Below are 18,341 nucleotides of genomic sequence, written 5' to 3'. Positions count from 1 at the left end.
TTCTCAGTCCCACCTCCTGCAAGAGGTAACCACTCTCCTGGCCGAGTAGTATAACCACTGCTTTTCTTTATAATTTTACTACCTATGTTTGCAGCCATAGATAAGACAGGCTAATTGTGCCCTATTTGAGCTTTGTATGCATGGGCCATTGGGGTCCTTTCAGTCTGGCTTCTTTCCCTCCGTATATATGCACACGAGTCATCCAACTGGGGTGGAGCTGAGGTTCGTTCATTTGCCTCACCCTAGAGCTCGTTACTCTTCAGCCAGGCCCACCTGGCTCTGACCACTGGCCGGGCTCCACGCTCCCAGGTTGCCGAGCCTTGGGGCACAGGTCAGCCTCCGCTCACACGGTGGTCCCAATGTGGCCAATCCTCCCCCAACACACTCAGCCGTCTTGGCTGCAGCAAACCCGGCGTCCTGGCTCTTCCCCTACCCCACCAGCAGCTCTTTCAGTCTCCTTTCCTAGCTCCTCCTTCTTTTCCCAACTTCGAAATGTGCCAGTGTGCTCTAGGCATCATCTCTGGTCCTTCTCTTCTTTACTTTTGATTCAATGAGTCCTGTGGCTTTAAGCATCATCTACAAGCTGAGATGATGCCTCCGAAGTTTCCGTCTCCAGTCGTCCACCTCTCCCAGACTCCAGACAGCCCCCACCCCCAAAACACACCTCTCACCACCTGGTGCACATTTCCACTCAGATGTCTCTCAGACAACGAAGTAGAGCGCATGATTTCCCCCCAAACTCTTCCACACCACAGCCCCAGGCTCCCTCTTTTCAGTAAATGGCACCACCTGCCAGCTGCCTAGGCTGAACACCCTCAACACCTCCCTTTTCCCTCCCCTCCCCTCTTCTCTCTCCTGCCACTTGCTCGGTCCAAGCCTCGTCATCTCTGCACTGGCCTCCGTCGAGCTAGAGGCAAGGGTGAGCATCGCCGATGATGCTGGCCGTCACTTGCACACCCAGGCAGAGCAGTAGAGCTCACTGTCCTCTCTGGCTGCAGGTGCCATGGGGAGGAGCGCTGATCCCCAGCAGCCTGGCGTATCGACAGAGCACGGCAGAAAGAACGTTCTCCCACACCAGTTGCCTTGGGGGTGGTTGCATATCAGAGGTTCTGCACAGGAAGGAGAGGACAGGGGTCGTCCAGTCACACACTGGTTTGTTCCACCGCTACCTCCTGACTAGTGCCTTGCTTCCACACCTGCCCACTACAAAACAGCCGCACAGGTGGTGTCTGGCCCCTGTTCTAAACCATCATGGGCTTCCATGGGCCATCAGCTAAAACCCAATCTTCCGACCATGGCTTACAGGCCCTACCTGATCTGTCCTGGACCTCATCTCCCACCACTCTCCCCTACACCCACTAAGCCCCTGGCCCCCTCTCTGTCGCTCAGGTGCATCCAAGCTCATTCCAGCCTCAGGACCTTTATTTACCCTTGCCTGGAACACCATTCACTCAGATCTTATGTCTCAGCTCAAATATGTCCCTCTTCATAGAGGCACCTGTGCCCACTCCTACTTCCCACCACCTCACACATGTCTCCGCCCTGTGTGTTTCTTTCATGGCACTCAGCATATCTGCAATACTTTTAAGTTCATCGTTAATCATTTTTACTTCTGAATCTTCCGTTGGAATGTAAGCCCCGTGAGGGCAGGTCCTATTTCCGTCCTTCTCAATGTGCCAAGGCTGGCAGGCTGCCTAACACATAGGCAAGGTCGAGAAATGTTGTAGATGATCAAGTCAATCCCCTGCCCCTTTGCTAAACAGCCCACTGCCCTGCCCCCCACCCAGGTCCTGTCACCTCACTGAGCCCCTTTGTGCTGGGCCTCTGTCCCTCTCCCGCTCTCCCCTGAGATCGCCATCCCCCTCTAGGGTTCGACCTCAGTTCAGGAGGACGGCTTGGATGCAGTCAGTCATCTATCCGTCCTCGGGTCCTCCCTAAAGGCCCAGCCCTGGGACCACAGCCATTCTGGTGGAGCCCAAGGCAGGGGGTGCTGAGGTCCTGCCCAAGCTGCAGGAGATTCTGAGACAGAGCGACTCTGCTTGAGTCCCTGCATTGGGGCTGGAGAGCTGGAATGTGCCTCCTGCCACTGCTGACTGAGTTGACAGGCCCCTGCTACCTTGAGGAGTCTCCCAGAATCACCTGGGGACTCCAAGCTCTTATCTTCCCACCAGCCGCTCTGTGGGTTGGCCAGGGTATGCAGGGAACCAGATCCCCGGGCAGCTCATGGTGCCCCAAACCAGGGCCATGTAGGGCTCCTTCCCCGGAGCCGATTCCTGGTGGCCCCTGGGGTTTTCTGCCGGCTCCCTCCGCATCAATCTCTTCTCTTCCACTGCCACCTCCCCACCCTCTTTAGAACCTCCTAATCCTTTGCATACGGGCAGGCCCGGCTGCTGCCAATTAATCCCCTCTGTGTCTGAGAGGCCACCTGAGAGAGGCAGGAAGAGGCAATTCCTGGCTGGTGGACGGCATCTGAGCAGGTAACTCAGGGTGAGGTCGTGGCTCCGTGGGATCCCTGATGAGACTCCCTCCGTGCTCTCCTCCCATCAAGCCATTTAGACATGGAGAACCTGGCAAGGCTGGAAACCTGAGGCTTCTGTCTTCCCCTGTGAGGCTCAAACCTTAGTGACTCTCCAAGGCAGCTTGTGAAATACGGATTCCAGATCCTGCAGAGGGTTTAGAGGGGCCTAGGAATCTGTATCTTCCGCAGCTCCCTGGAAGACTCTGAAAGGCTGGCGGTCCAAGCACTGTTGTTGTTCTGGGTAGCACTCCCAGGCCCCCCTTCCCGCCTGCGCCTCCCTCATCAACGTGGAATCAGCAGCAACAGGGCTAAAAGATGGGAGGGGCCTGCACGTGTTTCTATGCAGGAGGAAGTGGCTGGGTCTGGGGGAAGAAGGGAAACTGGGAGTGGGGAAGGCTTCCCTAGTCATTTCCAGAAGGTTCAGAAGCACAAGCCAGCATTGCTGCCTGCTGGCAAATGGCTTGCAGGACTGGCCTGCAGAAGCAGCCGATCCTGGGCAAACATCAGTACCTCCGGGGTAGATGTGGGACACCTGGAGCTAGGCAGACCTGAGCGTAAACTCAGCTGGGCCACTTACTGGCTGTGTCACTTTGGGCAAGTCTGCTGACCTCTCTGTACTTCCATTTCCTTGGCTATGAAGTGGTGATGAAAACGCTTATTTACTGAGGCTGAGTGGGAGGAGTTGAGGATGAGGTGATCATGGCTTATGGGGCTGGCTGGGATCGGTGGAATCTGCCATCCTAAACATGCAATCTTGGGCTCTACCAGCCTTGGAAATCAGTGTTTTTACCCCCATACCCAACAAGGAAATGGAAGACCAGAGGTGTCATGTCTGGCCCAAGTCACATTTTTGGCGGCTGAGCCAGGGAACTGACCCCGCACTCAGAGCTGTGTCCTTCAGCACAGCTTCGCTTAGGGGAAGCTGGGCTGCTGAGGCCAGAGCAGGGACATAAGTCAGGGCTGTGAGTAGTAGGGGAGGCAGCATGGCCGGGGCTGCGGGGAGATGGGCACTGGGGCAGGGGTCCTGGGCCCTGTGCCTGCCCTTTGCAGCCTGTGGCCAGGGTCCCTGGCAGACGAGGGACAGAGAATACTTTGGCTGCCCATGGCTTGGGGGAGGGAGGATACACCATGCTGGGCACGGCCTCGGAAGGGCCCTTCGAGGCTGGGAGTTTGCATATATTGACCTGGGTGGCGCCTGCTGGGCCAGGCCATCCTGCAGGGATGTAGTCATAAGGGCAGGGCTGCCCATTCCCTGAAAGTAAATGATGCCAGAAACTGAGCCCGTGTAAGGCAGGGCTGAGCTATCGCAGTAAGCCACGAAAAAAGGGGCTTGTTATTTTCTCTTAAAAATTTCTAAATCATGAAAATAGGTTGATTTTTATCTTATATTAAACAAAAAATATTTTCCATTCATATGCTGCTCATAATGTATTTTTAAAATTTATAATGGGGTTATGCTGAACACGATAGTCTAGCATCAGCATTTTTGCTTAACATCCAATGATAGTCACAGCCAACGTTTATTAAGCTCTCAGTGTGTGCCAGTCACTGTTCTCATCAGTTTATTTTATCCTCACATTAACCTCCACAAGATAGCTACTATTAACATCCCCATTTTACAGACAAGCCAACTGAGGCATGGAGCCTTTAACTGATTTGCTCATGACTGGAGTCCAAAGAGTGTAGATCTTTCCATGTTAGTTTAAATTGATCTACTTAAAAAAATTGGCTCCATAATATTCCATTATTGGATGTATTATAATTTATTTAATCTGTGCCCCTCTTACAGAAGACCGATTAGGTAATTCCCAGTAACCAGTCTCCTACTGATGGATATTTGGATGGTTTTCATCTTTTGCTCCAACACTGTTGTGACCGACCTCTTTACACACATATGTCTGTGGGCTTGAGTATTTCCATCAGGAAAATACCTGGAGGTAACTGCAAAAATGTTTTTAAAGATGATGAAGGAAAAGGGAAATATATAACTCACAAAAGGAGCCCATGAATGGTGGGAGCAACTGTGAGCATTCTGGAGAGGCCTAAGGACTTGGTCCCCTACAGGTGTCAGGATGCTGGGCTGGGTCCAGAGGGTGCTGCCTCAGCCCCCAGGGACACCAGTGAAGAGAGAGGAGGAGGAGGGGGCAGAACCAGAGCCAGACTTGGAGCCGGAGCCTGAAACAGCCCCTGAGGAGACTGAGCTAGAGGAAGAGTCCCTGGTAAGAACTGAATGGTGAGGAAGGGCACACTGACCTCACTGCTCGGAGAATCCCCAGCTCAGGTCAGCTGCCCCCAGCGACCTTCCACAACAGAGAAAATTGGAGCCAGAAGGAAACGTGGCGGTCACCTGGTTCTGTAAACAGGCAGATAGTAAATATTTCAGGCTTTGTAGGTCATGCCGTCTCTGTTAATTACTCAACTCTGCCACCGTAGTGTGAAAACCGCCATAGACGATACGTAAATGAATGAGCGTAGCTGGTTGTGTTCCAATAAAACTTTATTTACAAAAACAAGCAATAGGCTGGATTTGGCCCACTGACCATTGTCTACCAACCTCTAGAGCTACTCAAAGTAGCCAATCCATGAACCGTTTGTTACCAGTCCAGGAGGCGATCAGAAGCTTGCCAGATGTAAATTTACTATATAAGTAAGTACACGGCTTAGTTCAGCTGTATTTGTTTTGCCTTAAGACTTTCTGCATGAGGGAAGCAGTGCGCTGCTATACAATCTGCTGCAAACCGCCTAATCGCTGGGGACCAGTAACAGTTTGCAGACTGACACTGGTTCCTGGACCACATTTTGAGCAGCACTGCTCTAGAACTTTCAGTCAAGCACATCAAACTTCCCAGCTCTGTATCCCATTCATTCGGGAACCTGATGACAACCAATTCAGAAACTCAGACAGATTTGATTTTGCTTCTAATTGATGCCAGGCCTGTGTGCAGTGCCGGGAGCACAGTGATGAATAAAGCATTGCCCCGGGGGTCGGCAGACGAGAACCCAGCCAGCTTATTCTTCTAGGAGACAGAGGTGACGAGGGAGGTGGGGAGCTTCAACAGCATCCTCAGCTTGCCCTTCTGGGAGGACCGAATAAGTGTATCAGACTGGAAACTCTGGGAGCTCAGAGGAGAGTCATTTAATTTTGGATCTTGGAAGCTGGTGGAGGAGTGCTTCCTAACCACAGTGGGCTGGGCCAAATCGTAACTGGAGGAGGTGAAGAGGTGGGGCCTTCCTGGCAGAGGAAAGGCTATTACTGGGTAATGCAGGGTGTGTTTAGGAAGCAGCGAGCTATCCAGGTATAGGGTTGCTGTGCATATGTGTTTGCATGTGCACACATGTGTATGTTCATACATGTGTGCCTCGTGTTCTTAGTGGTATGTCTGTGTATGCATGTGTGTTAGCAAACTGTGTGCCCACGAACACATGCGTGCCGATTCACAGGTGTGTGTACACACATACATGTACGCACATATGTATGTGCACACGCATTCGTGTGCCTGTAGTTCCATGTGCACGTGGGGCATGCTAGTGTGTATAAGTGTGTGTTTCTGAGTCTGTGAATCTATTCATGTGTGTGTGCATGTATGCTCGTTTGCGTACCTGTGCTTGTATGTTTGTATGGATGGACATATTGGTATGTGCCTGCATGTTTGTATATGTACATATTTTGTGCACCTGTGCATGTATGCACATCTATGTGTGTATTTGTGTGTTAATACACATATGAAATAATGTGTTCATGAGTGCATGTTTGCGTGTCAGTGCAGGTACGTGTGTGTGTGTATATGCCTGTTTATGTGACTGAGCATGTATATGTACATGTGTGTACACACAGATATCTGTGTCTGTGTCTATATGCAAATTACTGTGTGTATGCGCGTTTGTGTGTCTGTGTCTGTACACTTGCAGATATTTGCACGTGTGTGCGTCTGCATGCATGCACACGTGTATAGGCACACGTTGGCATGTGCCTATATGCACACGTGCGTGTGTTGGGGCATGCACGCACATGCAAATGTATATGCACACGTGCTTTGTGCCTTGCATGTGCACATCTATGTGTGAGCAGATGGACTTAGTTTTGTGTCAGCTCGTGTGTGTATGCCTGTGTGTCTACACACGTGTCTGTGTGTCACTTTCTGTATACACATGTGCTTGTGTCTGTGTGTGTGTCTGAAGTATATGAGAGTGAGTGTATTAGTGTATGTGTGCACACATGTTAGTGTGTCTGTATGCATGTGCATGCTTGTCTGTACCTGCACACATGCGCACACAGCAGCAGAGGTGCAGCTGGAGGCAGACGAGAGGCAGAGGGCAGAAGCTGAAGGCCGCCCAGCTACTAGGGGGCAATGGAAGGCTTGGCGCAGAATGAGAGGGAGCTGGCTGGGGGCTGGCCGAGGGCTGGGCTCTTCCCGCCTCCTCCTCCCCTCAGTTGCCCCAAGGCCTTGTAACTCTCTTCCTCTTTTTTTTCAGGCCACTTGAGTGGGGCAGCTTCCTGGGGGATGTGATAGGCCTGGGGGGGGCGTGGTGAGGGCCCAGCCCTGGATGAGGGGCCCCTGGGGCTGGGAAGAAGGGAGTGTCCCAGGTGGAAGGTGAGGCCACCAGGATTTACAGAGACCACTCTGAGAATAGAGCTGTTTGATCCTGTGGGGGGTCGATTGTGAGGGGGATCAGGGGCTGCTCCTGCCTTAGGCTAGTCTCTCTGAGGGTTTACATGGTCCTGTTTGAACCCTCCAGCCACCTGAGGAGGCCTGCGTGGGGAAGGAAGTGGCTGAGGCTGATCCGGGACCTCAGGGTGAGTGCTGGAAGCCCAGGCTGGCAGGGTGGCTGGAAGCGGGGAAAGGGCTGTGTTCTCCACTGCTCGGAACCTTGAAGCAGCCCACGAGGTTGTCAGACCCATTTCACAGATGAAGAAACTGAGGCTCAGAGAAGCTAAGGGTGGGCTCCTGGGGACCTTTTAGCTGAGCTGAGCTGGAACCCTGGGCTTCTGACTCCCTCAGGGTTCTCCCCTCTCCTCTGCCTCTGACTTGACCTCCCCAGCAGGGTAGAAACAGGTCTTTCTGAGGCTCCAGTTCTAAAGTATGAGGGACTCCTTTCCAGAAACCCAGGAGGCTGCCCCTTCTCCACCCACATCCCTCCAGGCTCAGGTCGCTGTGGTTCCAGAAGCGAACAGGTACTACACCACCCTCCCCTCTCCTCAGGGCCAGCCCCCCACCCAAGCTAGGGAGCCATTGAGGGGGTGGGGATGGGCACCGCTCTCAGGTCTACAGTCACTCCCAAGCAAAGGTCCAGAACATCTTAGGAATTGGCTGAAGGGAGGCTCAGGCAGAGGTGGGGGTCTCCTGGGCCAAATGGACCATGTGACCAAGAGAAATGGAGCGGGGGGACCAGAGGTTTCTCAGCGCTTGGGTGAAATGCAGATTTAGTGTGGCCAGGGCTTCTGATTTTCCCAATGAAGACAGAAATCCAGACTTTTCCATGAAATCTCCCAGATAGCTCAGACATTTTAGACCCTTGGTACTTATCCAAGTAAGCGTGTCTGCAGAGGGTGTGGAGGGCTGGCCTCAGACGGTGAGTCTGTGACCCTCATGTTTAGGCTGACTAGTCTCCATCACAAGGAAACACCTCACAGGAAACTCTCAACCCTTTCAGAGCACAAGACATGTGCCGAGTGCAGTATCTGATGGCAGTGGGCTTGGAATGGCACCAAGGGTTGGCATCCCCCATTTTCCAGAGGGGGACACGAGGTTCCAGGAGGGAGGTGATGTGTCTGAAGTGTCACAGTGGGGAGATAGAGGTTTGGGGTTCAAACCAAGTTCTTTAGGATGCTGTGCACTGCCATGCCGACCAGAGAGGGGCTGGGGACATTGAGGGCAGGCCGGTATCTCTGTCTCTCAGTGGTCCCAGCAGCCGGGTGCTGAGCTGGCTCAGAAAGGGTGTGGAGAAGGTCGTTCCACAGCCCGTCCACAGTGGCAGGCCCGCCCAGAGCACCGCTGCTGGCTTGGAGGGTCCAGCTCAGGTACTACTGGGGCCGGGAGCTGAGGCAAGCCGGGTGGGGAAGGGGTGGGAGGAAGGCTGATGGCCCTGGACACTCTGCCCACGTCTGTCTGTCTGTCCCAGCAGGCAGGAGGACAGATCCTTGGGCACTGCAGCACTGGGGGCTCAGGTAAGGCCAGGAAACAGGATGGCTTAGGGGCGGGCTCAGGGACTGTTGCATTGGGCCCTGCTCCCTGGGGTGAGTCCACGGAGCCAGAGCTTCTCATCTGACTCAGCCCGGGTTCGAACCTGGGTTTGAGTTGGGCTAACCGGGGAGCTCCGGGCAGGCCTCTTGTTGCTGACCGGCTTCCTTTCTTCTGCAGATGGACACAGCGAGGCTCCCAGGGCCCAAGACACCGGGTGAGTCCCCATCCTTAAGCCCCATCCGTAGTGTGTGTGGTGGGCGCAGCATGCCCAGAGCCCAGGGACCACCACCGCCTGTGTGTGACCTCGGACATGCCCCTCATCTCTTCTGAACCTCACTTTTCTCATCCACAAAACCGGAACGATGGGTCCGGTGCTGCTCAAGGTTTCTTGTGCTGATTACTGAGAGATCCCCGGGAGGGGGCCACCTTCTGAGGATGGGAGAAGGCATGGATGAGCTCCTTAGAGATGGGCCTCGAGTAGGTGGGTGCCGTGTGAAGCCCGGAAGCAGGGCCTGGGCTACCGTGGGGGACATTGGGGTGCCCAGGTTGGTCTCACGGTTGGCAAGAGCTTCAGACTTCTCAGAGCTGACCGAGGCGGGTGGCAGGCTGGATGGGAACTGTGGCAAACGGGGGAGCCCACGTCTCTCTCCAGAGAGGGGCCCCACTGAACTCCACTTCCCTCTGCCCTGCAGGAGTGCTGACCCGGTGTGGCCAGATCCTCCAGTTTTTCAAGAGAAGCTAGAAATTTAGGTTTTTACATAATCCTTAATTTTTAGATGTTGCCAACGAATTGAAAAATTTTCAAAGACACTGTGAGCTCCCGCAATAAACCTGAAGCCTCCAGTTTGCTGTCTCTGCTGGAAATTCAGAGTCACGCCTTCATCTCCATTCACCCCACCCATTCATTCCTTCCCTCACTCATTCATTAGACTGTTGGGTCCTTGAGCACGGGGGCTTTTGTCATCCATTGCTCCAGTTTGCTGTCTATTTCTTTAGTCCCCTGGAGGCTGCCCTGGTCATGGGTCCCCAGGGCCACTCCGCTGACTTGTGAGACCAGTAAAACGATTTAGGATGAGGGCACCCAAAGGACTTGCCAGCTTTTTTGGGGGCCGTATATGGGGGATGGGTTCCCCTGGGAGCATAGAGCTTCCCTGAAGAGGACAGGGCTGCCTGGAGGTCAGATGGATCTGGGGACCCAACGTTTGTCCCAGGGCCAGCTACATAATCGGTGGGGCCCAGTGCAAAATGAAAATGTAGGACTCCTTTAAAAAAATTATTAAGAGTTTAAGACAGTGACGATAGAGCATTAAACCAAAAATGGGCCCTTTAAGTATGGGGCCCTGTGTGACCACACTGCTCACATACCCATGAAGCCAGAGCTCTCTGTCCCAGTCACAGGGAGGCCCCCAGGCTGCATTCAGGTCCCCAGGCAGCCCCCGTTCTCATCTGTGCCCAGGAGGCCAAGGCTGGGCCTGTTGTTCCAGAACCTGGTCCAGCCCTGGGTCAGAATTTCAGGTTGGTGGAAGTCCCCTACCCTGGAGGCCCTTTAAGAGTATCTAGTCCAAGGTCCCCAGTGTGCAGAATGGGAGCTGAGGAAGGGCTGCTCGAGGCCTGGGACCCCAGCAGGTGGTCAGGACAGCGTGGCTGGGCACTGCTTGAGGCCGCTCGGCTGACCTCTGGCCCCTCTTCAGGCCCGGGCCCTGGCTGCTCAGGTGGCTTGAGCAGAATCTGGAGAAAATGCTGCCTCAGCCTCCGAAAACCTCCGAGGTAAGTCGAGGAACAGGGGGAGCAGGCAGCTGACCACCCAGGAAGTGCCTACCTACTCCAGCAGGCTGTCCTCACCCCTGGGACCCACCGAGGGGCTGCAAGAGGGGCAGGGCATTCAGGGGAAGGGTGGGCGGGGCTGGCCGGGGCAGGGAATGCGCCTGACCTTCTTTCGTGACGTCACTTCCTGTTTACGACGCAGGGCTGGAGAGATGAGCCTGCGGATGCTGCCTTGGGTCCAGGTACAGGGAGGGGACCTGGGAAGGGGCTGCCTGGGATGGTCACAGACTGGGCTGGGGGAACAACTGGGGCCTGAAGGATGCTCGGGGCGGGGTTCAGTGCTTGCAGGGAGCAGGCTGTTGTGGGAGTCCTAAACCCCCCTCCTTGGTCCAGGCTGGGAAGCCAGTAGCCTGGGACAGCCGTGAGGTCCTGAACAAGTCCCTTTCCCTCCCTGCACCTCAGCTCTGTGTTTGTCTGATGATGAAGGGAGTTGGGGGTGGTCCCAAGGGGCTCCCCACTCAGTCACGTTGGCACCTTGAATCTGGACTCTGTGCCCTAGGGGTTGCATGGAGCCCCACCACGTCATCCTTAGTCTCCTGCCCTCCCTGCTGCATAGAGCCCCCAGGACCCGCCTTGGAAATGGAGCCCGTGCCGCAGGCCCAGGAGAGCCCCTCCCTGCCTGCTCCTGCCCCCCCGGAGCCCGAGGAGGAGCTGACTCCAGAGCCCCAGCCCGGAATCCAGGCCTCCTCCCTGCCGCCCACCCAGGACCCTGCCAGGTGAGCCTCCCAAATGCCTCTCCTCCCACAAGCAGCAGACTCAGTGCGTGGCCCCAGCCCAACATCCACTAAATGAGTCTTTTAAATTAGAAAAGTAACACATGCACCTGAGAGAAAACTCAAAGGGGTTTGCAGCGCCCCCTCCCCGGGCATTCGCGTGAGCAGCTTCTCCTGCTTCCGCGCTGTTTCCTACACGTAGACAAGCTCTGAGCACGTTTCTCCTTTAAACTCACGTACCCGGCAGCAGCAAACTCTAGATGCTGTTCCTCATCTCACTTTTTTCACGTAAAGACGTAACTCAGAGGTGGTTTTATGCATAGAGGTCTGCTCCATTCTCTCAACGGCTGCATAGTATGTTATACGGATGTACCAGCTTCTATTTAAGCATTCAGTGGACATTCAGGTTTGTTTCCACTTTTGCTGCAGTTAATAGCGTTGTACAGGCATCATCGCGTTCACGTGCAGGTAAATGGGAGGAAGTGGGGTTGTTGGTCCAAATGGTACATGCATTTTAAATCAGGATAGGGGCTTCCCCTTCCCCGGTGGCGCAGTGGTTAAGAACCCGCCTGCCAGTGCAGGGCACATGGGTTCAAGCCCTGGTCCAGGAAGATCCCACATGCCGCGGAGCAACTAAGCCCACGTGCCACAACTACTGAGCCTGCGCTCTAGAGACCTCAAGCCCCAACTACTGAAGCTCTTGGCGCCTAGAGCCCGTGCTCCACAACAAGAGAAGCCACCGCAATGAGAAGCCTGCGCACCGCAACGAAGAGTAGCCCCCCGCTCGCCACAAGTAGAGAAAACCCGTGCGCAGCAACAAAGACCCAATGCAGCCAAAAATAAATAAATAAATTTATTTAAAAAATAAAAATGAAAAAAATAAAATCAGGATAGGTACTGCTAGGTGCTCCCGCCCTGGCAGTGTGTGAGGGGCCTGAAATGCACCTTGGGGGTGGCAGGGAGGGTGGGGGGGACTGAGTTACCTGCTGGGGTCGGAACAGTAGCCAGAGGCTTTCCTGGGGAGGCCAGGGATGGGGCAGTGGTTTTCAGGGCCGGGGGCTTGGGTTCCAGTCCACCATTGGGTGAGCTTGCTGCCTGCCTTGGGAGGGATCTGACTCTCTCTCTCCCCCTTGCAGGTTGATGGCATGGCTCCTGCACCGGCTGGAGATGGCCCTGCCACAGCCAGTGGTCCGTGGGAAGGCTGGGGAGCAGGTCGGTGCTGGGCTGGGGGGAATGGGGGCCTTGAGTGGTGGTTGGAGGCGTCTTGGGAGCTCAGGCAAGGGTGGAATGGTCCCTGGGTGGGAGGGGAGGGCACAGAAGGAAGAACGGAGCCTGCAGCTGGAGCTCAGCCCACCCAGCCCGCCTGTCTGCATGGCTCACACTCATTCCACACACACTGTCTGGTCACTGTGGCCACAGGGCTGACAAGTGCTGGCCCAGCGCCTCCTGCCAGGTGGTCACAGTGGGGGAGGTGCTTCCCCCAGGGGGCGGGCAGAGAGGATGTGGGGTACAGAGGAGGAGCCTCCCAGGAGCATCAAGGAAGACTTCCTAGTGGAAGTGGCCTGCAAGCTGAGAACTGAAGGGGGAGGGGGAGGAGGAAGAGGGTGGGTGAAAGTGAAGGGGATGGTGTAGGAAGGGCCGTGCAGGCAGAGGATCCGTATGTGCAAAGGCCCAGAGACAAGAGAGGCCCGGAGTGTTCTGGGAAGAAGTGGGGCTCTCAGGAAGCCAGTGGGCCCTGTGTGCATTTCTGACGACCTAGAGCTCCCACATGGGTGGGTGGGAGGAGCAGGGCCTCCCCCACCTCTCCCTCTCCCAGAACCTCCCACCTGGCCCTTCTCTCTTGGGGACAATTGGTCATCTTCATAGAAGCACCTGGAACTCGGGGGCAGGAGGCCTGGATCGCAGTCCCCCTGCAGTAGGAGGTGGACAGGAAGCTTCAGGGTCCCTTCCCTGTGGGCTGAGCCTTCAGGCTCCACGTTCATGGCCTCTGTGGGTGGCAGAGGAAGCTCAGCTTTGGAGCTCCCCAACAGGAGGAAAGCGGGGTGTCCAGTGGCGGGAGCGATCAGTGGATGAAGATGTGCTCACTGAGGGGGGGATCCCTGAGGATGGGGCTGCGGGGGGATGGTGTGGTGCTGGCGGGGAGAGGCCATCGTGCAGATGGAACTTTGAGACAACACTCCAGGGAAGGATGGGAGAGGTTTTTCATACATAGAGAACCAGAGAGAGGGCATTCCAGGCAGGGGCCCAGCCTGGGCAAAGGAGCTGAGGTGGGACGAGGCAAGTGGTGACCCTGGTGGCGGAGTGACTGGGGGAGCGGGTGACCTCTGAGGCAGGAGGGAAGAAGCAGGACGGGATCTTCTGCAGTGTCCCGGGAGCCGTGAGGAAACCCCCTTGCTCCTGCGTGTGCCGGGAGGGCTGATGGAAGCAGGGAGGCCGGTGAGGAGTCCACAGCAGTGATTTTCTCCTTTTCTCCCCATACAGGAGCCTGACTCCCCTGTGACATGTGACGTGCAGAGCAGTAAGTGACACGTTAGTGGGTCCTCGTGTGTGTCTCCATGGGGATGCTTGGTCTGAGCGTGCACGGGTCGTGGGGCAGGCAGAGCCTCCGGACCTGGAGCTGGGAGAGCCCCATGTTCTGTAGGCCCTACCTCAGGTCAGCCTGGCCAGGTCACCAGAGCCCGGCCCAGAGCCAGATGGTGGCTGGAGGCCCCTCCTGGGAGCCGGGGGTGGGTGGATGCACACATAGGCAGGAACATGGCTTGCCTTCCAGCTTCTATCCAGAAAAAATAATTCTGAGGTCAAGTTGGATGGGCCCCCCTTTCCTGCTAGGAACCCCTGGTAAGAACTCCCCACAGCCCCCTGGGCCAGTGGGTTTGGCTAAGCAGAGTCCCTGATTGTGGGGTGAAAGAGGGGAGATGGGCTTTCTCTGGGGGAACTGGACCCCTTGAGCTGGGAGGGTATCCCCTCCCTTGTGGGGTATGTGTGCTGCTTTTTATCCCAGCTGTGCACCAGGACTGGGGCCCAGACTGAGGCCAGGAGGGGAGGGCTAGGACCCCAAATCTGCTCTTCCTTCATTTCATGGCCTCTGGAAAGGCATGTGGTTCATTCATCCATTCACAAATGCTCATGGAGGGCTGCTATGTGCCAGGCCAGTGATGAACGCTGAGGGTGAGCAGAGCAGAGTTAAGGCCTGGGAGCAGTGGCCCTATTCCACCCTGGACACAGGCCCTTGGACCGTGGGCCTTGGGTGTCCCAGGGCTGCCAGCCCTAGACCCGCTGGGCCAATGGTGGCCTTTACGAGCACTCTGACAGGGGCGGCCACCACAGGCTGGCCAGCTGTGGAGCTCGGGTGTGGGTGTCATGGGGTTTGTGTAATCGTGACAGCGTCGTGAAGGGGAGGCTCAGAGCAGAGCTCTCTCAGTCTCGAGCTCGTGGCCACCCTGGAGGGCCCAGCACGGGCCGCCTATGGCTGTTGGGGAAGGCAGAGGGGCAGAGACGTGTCCAAGGTCACAAAGCAAGTTGTCATGGAGCAGTGACTAGAGTCCCCTGGGCGAAGCAGCTGCTCAGCCGGGCCAAGGTTAGAGTGGAAAACCTTCCCTTGTTCGAGAGCCGTCCACGCGCCCCCTCCTACCAGGGGCCGCTGAGAGCTCTGAGGACGGAGCCCCCAGCCCTCTTACCCTCCTCCCTGCTCCTCTGGAAGGAGGCAGGTCTCAGCCAGCTGTAGCAGGGCCTCCCTGCGTGCCTGGAGCGTGCGGGTCATGGTGGGGCCTGGGGCAGCCACGGGGCGGACTCAGCCCCGGGGTGTGTCAGTTTCCTGGGGGTGCCGTAACAAAGGACCACGCAGGGTGCCTTCAAATAGCAGAAATGTATTCTCTCGTGGTTCAGGAGGCCAGGAGCCCAAAGTTGAAGTGTTGGCAGGGTTGTTTCTTTCTGGGGCTCTGAGTGGGAAACTGTGCCAGGCCTCTCTCCTGGCTTTGGTGGCTGCTGGCCATCCTTGGTGCCCTGTGGCATCTAGCTGCCCTCCAATCTCTGCCTTTTCCTCTGGGTCTGCCAAATCTTCTTCTCCTGTCTTCTATAAGGACACCAGTCATTGGATTAGGGCCCAACCTAAATCCAGCATGACCTCATCTTGAGATCTTTAACTAGTGACATCTGCAGAGACCCTATTTCCAAATAAGGTCACACACGTAACAGAGGATAGGACTTGGATATACGTTTTTTTGGGGGACACTATTCAACCCACCACAAGGGTGACCCTGAGGGGTGAGGGATGAGTATCCCATCCCCACTCCGTGCCCCAGTCTCCCCATCCTTTCATTCCCTCCGCCTGTCCACCCCGCCACCCACCCTTCTCTCTTCTCCTTTGTTTCAGGGGTGGCGGCAGCTGGAGGCCTCTGAAACAAAAGGGAGGGGAGCCTGGGAGAGCGCAGACGGACAAATGGACAGACGGATGGAAGGAAAGAAGGGTTCCCTGAAGAGAAGACCTGCAGGGCAGGGGGATGAGGTGGCCATTGACCCCCCTACTCTCCTTGAATCCCCTGCTTCCCACCCCCAATCCCAGGCAGGGTGAGGGGGATCCAGTCCCAGAACTGCCTCTCGGACACCAAGGTTGGCCCCTCTCCACCAGAGCAAGGGGAAGGCCAACCAAGGGCAGCCTGTGGGATTTAGGCTAGACAGCAGGAGGACTTCCCACCAGAGGCTGCGGGAAAGCCCGCGGGCACAGCCTCAGCATGGTGCCTGGCACACTCAGCGCCCCCCCGGGACACAGTTTTTCCCCTGAAGAGGATCTCCTTAGGCTTGGCTATGTTCTCCGCCTCAAAGAGTTGGGGACTACCAGTGGACAGCAGCATGTGCTTTAACTGACATTAAAAAGCATACGGTAGCACATCAAACCTGTGATCGCATGCTATTATTGCTTCAGATAAGGCTAAAGCGAGTACCTAGGTTTGAGAAGTGGGTGGATTCATATGGCCCGTGGTATTGGGGTTGCCGGAAGGAGTTAGCCAGGGCTCCTGAGCCAGTTGCCCTGGGTCCCAGCTGGCTCCACAGATGTCTTCATCTGGGGCAAGGCGTGATTTTAAAAATTAGAATTAGTTGTCAACATTTAAAAATCAGGTGGCTTTGCAGAGAAAAATCTGGCTTCTCTTGAAAACTGGGAAGATCGAGCTGTAATGGTCCCGTACTGTGCTTGTGAGGACGGTCTGAGTGGCAGCTGCCACCTGAGGGCAGGTGACACCCTCTGCTTTACCCACACGCACCATCTCCCTGGCTACATAGGCCTTGGAGTTTGAGACCCCTGAGGTCTCAAACTGGCAGCGAGGGGACGGCAAGCTGGTAGACGTAACAAAATGAACATATACCTGGAGGTGAGAGTGTGGGTACTTCAGCTAATCTGGAGCCCAGAGTCCTTGAGGCAGAAGGTAAAACTAGAAGAGTTGGGGCCTGATGTTAGGGGACGAGGCTGTAGGCAATGGGGAGCCATTGAAGGTGGTTGAGCAGGGCAGTGACTTCACCAAGATTACTCTGAGGCTGAGCAAGCATTGGAGGCAGAGAACGCAATGGACACAAGGGTTCTTGAACTTGAGGCCACGTCTGGGGGGAGCTATGAACGATGTCCCATGCCCAGACCTTTCAATTTGAAGAGTGTGGGAGCCTGATAATCTGCATTTTCAAGAAGCACCCACCTCCCCAGATGATTCTGATGATGGGGTAGTGGCAAGGACCGTGCTTTGAGAAATACCAGTTAGTGAGAAGTTAGTGCTTCGGGGGTCAAATGGGAGAAGATGTGGGTCTGGACCGGGGAGAGGCAGAGGGAGTGGGTATCGTGACCCAGGCCTGCCAGGGAGGATGGGGGTTTTGAGTCAAGGCCTGGGCTTTGCCAGCAACCCGGGCACCGGGCGGGGGCCTCGGCCTAGAATCCATGCTCCTGGGTTTCCTGCCTGCTGCTCCTAGAAACAGCAGCTCCCTCCCCATACGGGGCTATTGATCTGCACTGCCAGGGTCAGAACCCTATTCAGCTGCCCTGAGGGCCATGCTAGGCTGGCAGAGAGGACGCTGCGCGAGAGCTTGTGTGCCCGTGAGGGACTCCAGGTGAAGTTTAAGCCCTGGATGGAACAGCAGTTTCCATGTGAGTTTGAGCACCTGTGGTGCATCGTAGCCCCACCTGTGACCTGGGTGGACCCTGGAAAAGCCGGGAGAGCTGTGAATCAGATGCCTGCAGAGCGGGCTGGGAGCTCCACGGGAGGAAGGGCCCTGCCCAGGGATTGGTATCCCCTGCCTGCCCTTCCTGGCTGGTACCCTCCGGCACCATCCTCTTCTTTGGCTGTAAAATGGGGACAGGCGTGGCACAAAGATGAAAGGAGGAAGTGTTTATAAAATGCCTACTCACTAATTAGTACCTAAAAAGAAAGGGTTAATGCAGGGGAAAGCAAGGATGCAAGCAAGGACAGCCTCCAGCGTCCATTATGGAGTGGCCACCAATGGCAGGGAGGCGCTCCCGGGGCATGTTTGTCACTTGGGATAGCACCAGGGCAATGAGTCAGGGGACCTGGCACTGCTTCCAGCATCCTGTGTGGCCTTGGACAAGTCACTCATCCTCTCTGGTCGATAAAATGGAGGAGTGTTCTTACCCGGCAGCGCTGCCGTGAAAGCTCGTGAGCTCACAGGCCAGGGGATATTCTGTCCCCTGGATGGCACCTGGATGTCAGGCAGGAACTGGAACCCTCAGGGGCTGATCAGGATGAAGACACTGCAACATTACTGGGTGGCAACATAGAACGACACATACCTATGACATGTATGTCCCACCAATGGATTCAGGGCCACAGTTGGAGGATCCTCCCTGGTCAAACCCCAGGGCTTCTTGTAGGGATGCGGGAGCCAGGACCGTAGTTCAGGAAGCATGTGGGAGCCTTCCCTGGAGGGCAGGCAGTAGCCTCCTCTGTGAGGCCGGAAGACATCGGTACCTGGAAGCCAGGAGGCAGGAGTGGGGAGTGAGGTGACTCTTGGAAGGCAGACAGCCCCATGTCTGGCACGTGGGGAGCACCCCGTAAAAGAAGGTATTAACCTGCATCTCAGCATGCTCACCTGTAAAATGCAGAATAA

At 55.7% G+C, this 18,341-nt stretch overlaps 1 protein-coding gene across 1 annotated transcript in view; it reads left to right on the top strand.

Annotated features, from left to right (window-relative positions):
• Positions 1-18,341, top strand: part of CNGB1 (cyclic nucleotide gated channel subunit beta 1) — a gene marked incomplete at its 3' end in the record, with an annotated part of 84,325 nt that overhangs the window by 18,078 nt on the left and 47,906 nt on the right. Inside the window, exons 2-12 of the mRNA XM_032613203.1 lie at positions 4,583-4,737; positions 7,256-7,313; positions 7,619-7,691; positions 8,417-8,537; positions 8,639-8,684; positions 8,878-8,914; positions 10,392-10,467; positions 10,667-10,706; positions 11,081-11,240; positions 12,374-12,449; positions 13,719-13,755. Coding sequence (XP_032469094.1) covers positions 4,591-4,737; positions 7,256-7,313; positions 7,619-7,691; positions 8,417-8,537; positions 8,639-8,684; positions 8,878-8,914; positions 10,392-10,467; positions 10,667-10,706; positions 11,081-11,240; positions 12,374-12,449; positions 13,719-13,755 — 871 coding nt within the window. The remainder of the gene's footprint in view (positions 1-4,582; positions 4,738-7,255; positions 7,314-7,618; positions 7,692-8,416; positions 8,538-8,638; positions 8,685-8,877; positions 8,915-10,391; positions 10,468-10,666; positions 10,707-11,080; positions 11,241-12,373; positions 12,450-13,718; positions 13,756-18,341) is intronic.

The sequence above is a fragment of the Phocoena sinus genome, chromosome 19 (genome assembly GCF_008692025.1).
Source record: "Phocoena sinus isolate mPhoSin1 chromosome 19, mPhoSin1.pri, whole genome shotgun sequence".
Classification (NCBI taxonomy): Eukaryota; Metazoa; Chordata; class Mammalia; order Artiodactyla; family Phocoenidae; genus Phocoena; species Phocoena sinus.
The sequence above is the reverse complement of the archived record's forward strand: the minus strand, read 5'-3'. Positions and strand labels throughout refer to the sequence as shown.